At 50.4% G+C, this 9,818-nt stretch overlaps 1 protein-coding gene across 1 annotated transcript; it reads right to left on the bottom strand.

Moving 5' to 3' along the window:
- Positions 1-1,727: 1,727 nt before the first annotated feature.
- MSC (musculin) lies at positions 1,728-4,108 on the bottom strand. The gene is made up of 2 exons (XM_058529015.1): positions 3,464-4,108; positions 1,728-2,579 (listed from the first exon to the last, which is right to left on the bottom strand). Exons 1-2 carry the CDS (start codon positions 3,971-3,973, stop codon positions 2,493-2,495), a joined length of 597 nt encoding a protein of 198 aa, XP_058384998.1. The 5' UTR covers positions 3,974-4,108; the 3' UTR covers positions 1,728-2,492.
- Between the last annotated feature and the right edge of the window lie 5,710 nt (positions 4,109-9,818).

Raw genomic sequence — 9,818 nt, forward strand, 5'->3', positions numbered from 1 at the left:
AGTGAATATCCAAAATGTCTCGCGTGTCTCAAGTGTCCCCCTTTGCCACAGCATGCTCCCCTTTTCCTTCAGGAATCAGCACTCAGGGTGATGCTCACTGCCTACGAGGAGGGTTGCTTAGACATTGTTACCACATTTATTCCTGACGACAACCTTCCCAGGTAGGCACTATTACTCCCATTCTGTAGATGAGGAAACTGAGGCTTAGAAGAATTGCATAGGTCGCTAGTCTGTGAGGTGGCAGAGCCTGGATTTCGAGCTGGGTTCTGTAGACATTCAAGTTCACCTTAACAACATACCACGCTGCCTCCTTTCCGTGAAAAGGACCTCATTTGCTGGAAGCTTTGGAAAAGACTTTGACTAAGAGCTGGCCTCCTGCAGACACTCCACCCCCAAGAAGCCTGCAGCTCAGAACTCATGGCTACCTAAGTGCCTTTAACCACCAGGTAGGGTTTCCTGTCACTGGTTACTCCCCAGTTCTCTTTTACCAGAGAGCCCCGATGCCACAGAAACCAACAAATGTAAACCCTCAGCCCTGGCTGCAGCCACTGAAGACTCCGTCCCGGGGGCCGGATCCCTCCTGGGTATGAATACGCCCAAGAAAATGGTCAGAAAGCAGTTTTCCAGAGTTTTGGTTTGGTTTAGTTCAAAACAGACAGCCATGCTCCCCCACCTCCCATTCACCTCCTAAACTCCGCTGTATTTTCTATCTCTGGTCAAGACAACTGCCTTTCAATTTTGTAAAATACCGGACACACCCCAAATGGGGCAATTGTTTAGGTGGTTTCACCCTTCACACTTCTCTAAATTTTCTAAATATTCTACAGAGAGAATGCTGCTTTAAAAAAGACTGGTGCTTAAAAATCATATAATGGGTTCCCAGGTTATTATTTCCTGCGAAAATTGCAGTGAACGTGGAAGAAAATAACGAGGAAAGTGAGGTGGTGTACGTTACGCACGCTATGTAAACATTATTTGAAAAAAAAAGAAGCTCTACTGAAATACAAATTGGCTCCTTGTAGTATGGTTTTATTCCGCCTGTTAGACCTGAGACCCACCAGGCACTCCCGTGTGGGGGCTGTAGGGGTTCTTGAGCTACTTGCAATTTTAAGCAGTGGAGTGTGCTTTAGGCTGGAGAAAGCGTCCTGTGTATGTGTGTGTGTGTGCGTGAGTGTGTGTTGTGTGCAAGGGCGCCAGAAAGATGTGCACCTTTTTTACTTTGAAGAGTGTATATATGTGTTGTGTGCAAGGGCGCCAGAAAGAGTGCACCTTTCCACTTGGCCCTGCCTCCCAAAAGACTCTTAGGGCCTCATAAGCCCCCAGTTCTTGCCTTCCAGTATCCCTTGTCTCCAGAAGAATCAGAATCGTAGAAATTAATGAGGGTTCCATTTGGAAATGCAGCGATCCAAACGTGATCGCTATCCTTCCGCCGACAAGGACCCGATCCCTGTCCAGAGCAAAGAGGGCACCTTTAACTTCCAGACCAAACTCAGTAAAGGGCAACAAAGACCACATTCTGACGCACCCAGGGGCACTCGGTTTTCACAATGCGTTTTATTATTCATAAAAAAATAAATTTATTTACATTTGCTAATTACCGTGGTAGTGCAGCCTGGAGGCAGCGGCGCCTTCCCCCCAGCAGCGTCACTGGGTACCGAACAGCCTCAGCCGCCCACCCCGCGCTCCTCCCGGAGTGAGGAAGATCCTGGGCTCCGGAAAGCGCTTGGAGGAGGGAGGCCAGGTGGGGACAGTCAGGAGTCGGGGTGGGGGCGCTGCAAGGAGTTGTGGGCGGAAGACCGCAGCCAGGTTGGGGGTGGGGGGCAGGGGCCGGAAGCGCTCGCGGCAAAACCCGGCTCCGGTGGTCTCTGAAAGCGTGCCTCCTCTCCCGATGCGCAGAGGTCATCGTCCTGTCGGCTAGGAGGGCGCTGCCCTGTGGGATACAAACCTGGCCCAAGCATGCCACTCTCCTCTCTTTGCAACTTAAAAACATGCCCCGATGTGGGTCTCACGTGAAGACTTCTGTGTTTAAAGGCGATCATCGAGAGCGCGTTCTAACCGTTGCCTAACCATAGAAGGCTGTGCAGACTCGTGGCATCACACCTGGCTCAGCTTGGAAACTAACCCCTAGGCGGTTTGGCGCTGGGCTCAGACCACAGCGCGGGGGTTAGTCTACACTGCTAAAGCCCGAGTTTGGATCTGGGTCTGCGCTCTCAACGGAAGGAGGCTCTTTCTGGACAGGTAAAGTGTCGTCGCCCAGATCCCGGGCAGCCTTAGCCGTGCGCCCTGCGATGACAGCCACGCCACTGACCCTCGGGCTCTGCCCCCCCACGCCCGCCACCTGTGGTGTTCGCAGTTCGCGGGGGCATGGTCTAGGAGAATCCAATGGAACTTTCTTCCCTTTCTCTGGGGGTTCTCATGCTGTCTCCTTTCTCTCCGTGGCCCCCCAAACACGCGCTTAATCAATAATCTCTTCGAGTGAGTCCGAGTTCGATCTAAGCGGTGGTCCCACATAATCTGTTGGCTGCGGAAACCTCTTTGGTGTCCGAGTCGGGCCGTCCCGAGACCACAAATGGCCATGTCTGTAAAATCAAAAAGAGCGTCAGATACTGGAGGAATACAAATAAATAGTCCTGTCTCAAACCGAAACCGCTCCCCTAAGTGAACCCTGGAATATCCCTGGCTTTGAGTAGTTCAGATTTTATCAGTGTTCTGAGAATTTGCGTGTCTCCTCTCTAAACGAGGATTTTAATTTTACTGGACTTGACGTGAGACATGAGATGTCGGTCCGTGCTTTCTCATGGACTTGCCCTCACGAAGATTCGGTGAAACGTGCATGAGTTTGGGATTTTGCGGTTTAATTCCCTTCCCCCAACACACACACACACACACACACACACAATCAGTCCTCCGCTCCAAGTAGGAACTGGGATATGATCTTTCTCAAGCCGGGAGAGTTGGCAGGTCGGAGAGGGACTTTCCAGACAAATCCCATTTGGGGAAACCTCTGCTTTTCTGCAAGAATTAAAAAATCCAAAGGCTTTTTAATAGAGCTCGGCCTTCTCTCCTTCCTTTGAGAAAGTAGGGCTTGTTGAATCAAACCTGTCAGACTCTTAGCTGGAAAAAGCAGGGTGAGGGAGATCTGCCATTCAGTCTGCAACCGGGTAGTAGACTCAAACGGAACCCAGATTCACCCCGGAAGTAGGATATTAACCAATAGCTGTCACTGGGCAAAGCACCACGTACAAAGATCAGAATGATGCAAACACAGAAGGGTGGATGGTTCTTCTCCAGGAAAATGGCCGGCCCCTCCCGTGATTTGGGAGAAACTAAACTGGCCTCCTCACCACCCATACCAGAACCCCCATTTCGGGGGGCCTTCCCAGCGGGCCGATTCTGCCCGGCGCCCAGGAGCGCCCTGGGCATCTCCTGGCCGCTCGCCCCAGGCCTCGCGCGGCGCCCCTACCAGGTTCACCGGGTGCACGTAGCCGTTCTCGTAGCGGTCCTCCTGCAGCAGCTGCCGCAGGTGCGCGATGTAACTGGAAGCCAGGCGGAGCGTGTCCAGCTTGGAAAGCTTGGTGTCGGGGGGCACCCAGGGCAGGCTGGTCTTGAGCCTGGAGAAGGCTTTGCTCAGCACGCGCATCCGGGCGCGCTCGCGGGCGTTGGCCGCGTTCCGCTGCGACTGTTTGCACTCGGCGGCCGAGCCCTTGGGCGGGAGGGGCTTTTTGCCGCCGCCGCTCCCAGCCACGCCGGGCCGCTTCCTCTTGCAGCCTCCGGCGCCGCCGGCCGCGCCCAGCGCGCACCGCTCCTCCTCGCCGTCGGGGTCTTCCTCCTCGGCCGACGAGTTGTCACTGGGCGAGATGTAGCTGCGCTCGGCGCCGCGGAGGGGCGGCCTCTTAGAGGCGGGGACCGGGTACCCCCGCTGCAGCCCCCGCAGCTCCATCTCCTCGGGGTCGCTCACCGAGCCGGTGGACATCGCTGCGTCCCCCGGGCCCCACGCGCGCCCGCCTCCCTCCCCCAGGCCAGTCTCGCGGTCTCCGCCTTCCGCTCCCTCCCGGAGGCGGGGGCCAGGCCGGACTCCGAGGAGGACGAGAGACCTGGGTCGGGAGGAGCCGAGCGGCGAGAGCGAGCCCTGCCGCGGACCCGGGAGAGCGCAGCGGGGAAGTCGGCGGCCCGGCCCAGGCTCGGCGTGCACACCCGCGAGCTGTGCCTTTTGACAGGACTATTTATCTGTGCTCCCCGGAACAAACCACCCCGGGCAACGAAGAGGGGGTCGGAAAGGGGGGCAAGAGGTGGGGCGGGGGCGTGGAAGGGGTGGGGACCGCTTTTCTGAGCTCCGAAGATCTACTGGTGGGGGCGGGGGAAGGGGAAGTCTCTGCTGAGCCGAGGTTTGGCCCCGAGGAGGGGGGGCGTGTGTGCCCGATGGACCCTCAGATTGTCAGTACGAGACGTGTACGCTGGGCGAGTGAAGGAGGGGACCTTGTTCGTACCCACCCCACTTTCACTCCCAGCTCATCTTAGCGGTGGTGAAGATTGTCAGACACTTAAAACCCCAGGATCGCCACCTCTGCTTCTCTCCCAGAGTTTTCAGCAGAAATCTGTGTTCCACGTTCATCAGCCAGAATGTGTGACTGGCTATCCAAGGCTTGCCCGGCACAGGAGTAAGAGCAAAACAAGCAGACAACACCGAACAATCCGCAACAGTTACCTCGCCTTTTCTTCCTCCTCCTTTTCCTTTAGCATCGCTTTATGACTTACAAAGCACTTTTCTCTACATCGGTTCGTTTCATTTTCAAACAACATCTGTGACTCAAATGTCATTATCTCCATTTTGCAGAACTTGAAGCTAAGCCTCAGAGATCGATACTGAGTAAAGGACCTCAAATCACCAGGCTGGTAAGTAGATGATGAACCCAACATCCGTGTTTAGAATCTCCTGACCCTCGATTGCCGCCCGCTTCCCAGCCACACACCACAGGATATTGTACCTGCTATTTTCTACTATCTTGAGAGTTCCATGCTTGATTTTGTTTTTAATAGCACAACGCATATGACAGGATCCTGCCCCAAGGCTTTGAGTTATAGTCTAGCGAATCAATTACTATTTTGGATTGTGTTTTGAAGAGCACGCTCCTGGACGCAGAATGCTAAGTCAGCACAATCGTCCAACATAGAAAACGACAAAACAGCACCCAAAATTATCGTGTCCCGTGTCAACCGATGATAAAACACCCTGTGTGCCGGACACTGCGCAGACGCCATGTGACTGCCCTCTGAGCAATTAAAATAAAACAAAAACACTAAAACAACTAAAGAATGAAAACTCTCTGAGGTTCAAGTATGGTGACTCCGTTTTACAATGAGGAAATTGAGTCTTCACGCCCGACTTAGGTTTTCTTGTCCTTCCCTAAAAGCCATCCCAAACTGAGCGAAGTGCAAAGAGATGGGTGTGCAGTCAGCCCAGGACAGAGCAGGCAGAAGCCGCTGGACCAGCCTGGCCCGGCGACCCCTTGAGCAGAACACATGCGCCGGGCTCTGTGCCTGCAGTGCCTCAACATGTGGCTGGCCCGGGCTGACTTCATCACTCAGGCATCGTCCCACCTTCGTCTCCCAGGCCATGCCTCCCTCGTGGGGGATGTTTCACAACCCCTCCCGCTGGCCCCCGTTTGCGGCGGTTTTCTCCCGGTAAATTTTGTCATTTTGTTGGGGATGGGGAGGGCTTCCTTCAAGGATCAGTTGAGTAAAAAGATCACTCTCTCTCAGTTCTCTCTGGGCTGGGAAAGCACAGGGAATATCTCACAGAGAGGAGAAATTTTTCCTGGAGCGCTTGAACTTGAACTTGACTCTAGGTGCGCCAGGCGAAGGAGGAAAGCAGAAAAAAAGGCGGGGAACAAAAAGATGTCAAGGGCAGATCCCAGGCTAGCTTTTTGCCTTGCCTATTGATGACTTGAAGCTATCAGTATAAATACATAGTCTCACACATTAGAGGCAGGCATATAGGTTTTAAAAATCTGGATTGTTTATACAGGTGCAGAACAAAGTCTTTCTTTAGAAAAGATTAATGGCGGGGAGAGCGCTAGATTTTCTCTAAACAGTCGCAAAAACTGTACCCAGCCTCAGTGGTAAGCGGGTCATACCCAGTTTCTTTTTCTTGAAGGAAGTGCCTGGCTCCAACAATTTGTGCTTATTTTTTTCATAGTTTCCTTTGCTTTTTCCTTCTTCCTTTTCCTTTCTCTTTCTTTGTTTCTTTCCTTCCTTTCTTTTCTTCTCTCTCTCTCCCTTCTTCTCTCTTTCTGTGCTCTTTCAAGAAAGACAGCTATTTTCTCGATTTTTCTTTTATCTTTCATTTTCCTTTTCCCTCCATTTCTTTCTAGTAATATTTTCGTTCTCTCACTCCTTTTTTCAAGGTTGCAGACTCCTAATAAAGATTAAGAAATGTATCTTCATATACATTTCATATTAGTTTATAACTGCAGTTTGCTTTAACATGTTTCTAACGCTATCTGACATTTGTCACCTCTTTACACTTTCAAAGTGCTTTTTTTTTTTTTTGAGGAAGAGTGGCCCTGAGTTAACATCTATTGCCAAGCTTCCTCTTTTTTTTTTTTTCTCCTCAAAGCCTCAGTACACAGTTGTAGGTCCTTCTAGTTCTTCTGCGTGGGACGCTGCCTGAGCATGGCTTGATGGGTGGTGGGTAGGTACCTGCCCAGGATCTGAACCAGCGAATCCCGGGCTGCCGAAGCTGAACTCGAGAACTTAACAGCTATGCCAATAGGCTGGCCCCTCAAAATGCTTTTATTATTCCTTCTCTCTCAATGATAACAACAGCCCCATGAACTGAACAGTGCAAGTATAACTGTCTCTTTTGAAAGCCTACTTCTTTTAATTGTTTTGGCAAGTTACCATTTGCAAATGAATAATAAAACCTTTATTTTTGTATTAAAAAAAAGCACATTGAAAGCAATTCCTATCTGCTCATACTTTACAATCTTTTAGCTTTATAACACGAATATACAGTCGTTTATGGTATACATTGGTAGTCTTCAAATTCTTTAAGATGTTCTTTTTAAGTATGCAATGGGGGAGTGAGGTTAAAGTTCCATTACAAAACAAACATTAATACATTTAATAATGTTTTCTAATCCTGGCTCTCCGGCTTATTGGCTGTGTGACCTTTGGCAATTTACTTTTTCTGAGGCCCAGATTCCTAATCTGTAAAATGAACTATCTATCATTTTGTGAGAAAGAGGAAGTATACGAGCAATTGCCCGGGCCAGAGCCTGATACATGGGAAAGATAATAAATGCTAGCGATTTTTATTACTCTGAGTTGCCTCGCCCACATCACACAGCTAGTAAGCGACAGGGCCTGGGGCTGTGTACGCCAGGGCTTGTTCGGGGTTTTAGATGGCACCAGGATGTTTTATTTGCTCTCCCTGCAGCCTTCTAGGGTCTGAAGTGCACAGTCCCAGCACCTGACATTTTCCACAGATCTCATCAGGAACCTCACTGAGGGAAAATAGTTGGGACTGCAGTAGAAAATTCTTCTTTCTCTAAGTTCTTTCATCCTAAAGTCGCCACACTTCTGCAAGCCTCACTTTTCCCTATTTGAAAACTGTGCTAAAACTCCTAAATCAGAGTTACCGAAAGGATTAAATGAGATTGTGGTGTATGTGAAAGCAGCATGCTCAGGTATAACAGAAATGTGCTTAGTAGATTAAAATATTAAAAAAATGCAGACTTTGGGGGCCGGCCCTGTGGCATAGTAGTTAAGTTAGCGCACTCTGCTTTGGTGGCCTGGGGTTCGCAGGTTTGGTTCCCGGGCAGGGACCTATGCACCGCTCATCAAACCATGCTGCGTCAGCATTCCATATACAAAATAGAGGAAGATGGGCCCGGCTGTTAGCTCAGGGCTAATCTTCTTTAGCAAAAAGAGGAAGATTGGCAATGGATGTTCACTCAGGGGCCAATTTTCCTCACCAAAAAAAAAAAAAAAAAGGCAGAATTTGGTTTTCTAAAAAGGGACGATGAGATGAGTTGATAATTACAGACCATAGAAAAGAAGGCCATTTATTGCCACTCCCCCTTCCAACTCTATAGGAAGTACTGGGTGAGGAGATCTGAAGCTGGGCGGGTCAGGTGGGTGTAGGGTTTAGAGAGCAGAGGCTGCGTCTATCTCCTGTGAACACCAAGTCAAAACATGTAGTAAGTAGGTGCTTAAGAAATGGTCATATTTGAACGCATTTGAATAGATGGAGCTCTCCCCATGGGACTTCCCGGGTTGTGTCTCCCTACAGCCTCCTGATGTTCTGAGCTGTCAGGATGGCTGAAGAAATCGCCCATACCTTTGGGCAGTCACCCATACTTTTGATCTAGGAAAACAAAGAGTCTAGATCAGCACTGGCGAATAAGGAAGCCACCAGCCATACGAGGCTATTGAGACCTTGAAATGCAGCTAGTCATGTACAGTATTGTAAAATACACACCAGATACTGAAGACAATATGAATAAAAGAGTGTAAAATATCTCAATATTTTAAAAAATTATATGTCAAGCAATAACAACATTTTGGATATATGTGTTAAAAGAAATATACTATTAAAATTGATTTCACCTATATTGCTTTATTTTTATAATATGGCTACTAAAAATTTAAAATTACATATGTGGTTCGCATTATATTTCTATTGGATGACTCAGGGATTAGCTATGTAACTATGCATCGAGTGTCGACTGTTTGCTGTGGCAGGTGTTGGTGAGATGGACTCCTGCCCACTCGGAAGGCACATTCTCGTGGGAAAAAGCACGATAATGCAGGGAGCACACATTACATCACGTCCCATCTCACTCAGCCCTGTCGTCTGCCTGCACCTCACCACGTGCACCCGACCTCGTCTAATCCACCCAACCCCAGGACTCTGGGAGAAATGCTTCCTGTTTGGATTTCTGCAGCCTGTTGTCATGGAAACCTCAGCCCCAGAGAGGCTTTGGGCTCGATTCTCCAGGCAGGACAGGCCACCCTGCAGACACCGGCCTGGGCTCGGTGCCCAGTTCGACGGCCTTTTCAGAGCAGCACTGGGTCCAGAGTACGACGCCCAGGCCAGGGAGATGAAGGCTTGGGGTCACATGGTGTGCAGGTCACATGGCATGCCAGTCACATGGGGCGCAGGTCACTTGGAGGCAGGTGGCATGGGGGGCACAGAGTGAGGCCGGCCTTTCCCCAGGCCCAGGCTCTTCTTCCTTCGGCCACGTGAAGCCCTGAGCCCAGCTCCAGGTCTGGGGCAGCCTCTGTCTCAGGGTCATCCAGAATGTCCCCTCTCCCCCTGCCTGGGAAGGAAAGGAACTCCTGGTGTTTGGACCCTGCCAGCCATGTGGTCAGGCACGTGTGGGAAGAGTGGAGTCCTATGTCATCCACGACACAGCCAGTCCTCCGCTGCTGGTTTCTTTATCCAAGAATTGCGGCAAGACTTGTGTCTCCTCGGAGCCCCGGAAGGCCTTAGTGTGGAGAGAGGCCAGTCCTGGACACATCAGGGGGGCAGAGGCCGAAGGCAGCAAAGCCAGGGTTAAGAATGAAAAAGGAGAGGGGAAGTAAGACTCAGAGACCTGATTTATCTCTGCCACTCAGGAGAGAAGATCCACATCCTCGCTGATTACATTGACAACTACAGATGCAGGCAGCTTTGGGAAAAGGTTTTTTTAAAGCCGTTATCTGTGGATTCTAAGGAGCCGGTGCCAATGCATAACTGTTCCTCAAACCCCAGATTCCAACTGGAATGCTGTGTGTCTCCTGCAAATGACTGTGAATACTTAGCAGAGTAAAGC

Source organism: Diceros bicornis, chromosome 33, assembly GCF_020826845.1.
Source record: "Diceros bicornis minor isolate mBicDic1 chromosome 33, mDicBic1.mat.cur, whole genome shotgun sequence".
NCBI classification, from domain to species: Eukaryota; Metazoa; Chordata; class Mammalia; order Perissodactyla; family Rhinocerotidae; genus Diceros; species Diceros bicornis.

What these genes read in the sequence shown, in the direction of transcription:
- MSC (XM_058529015.1), bottom strand. Translation starts at nt 3,973, where the DNA reads ATGTCCACCGGCTCGGTGAGCGACCCCGAGGAGATGGAGCTGCGGGGG. An exon ending in ACGTGCACCCGGTGAACCTG is followed by an intron (nt 2,580 to 3,463) that starts GTAGGGGCGCCG and finishes TTGATTTTACAG; the next exon opens with ACATGGCCATTTGTGGTCTC.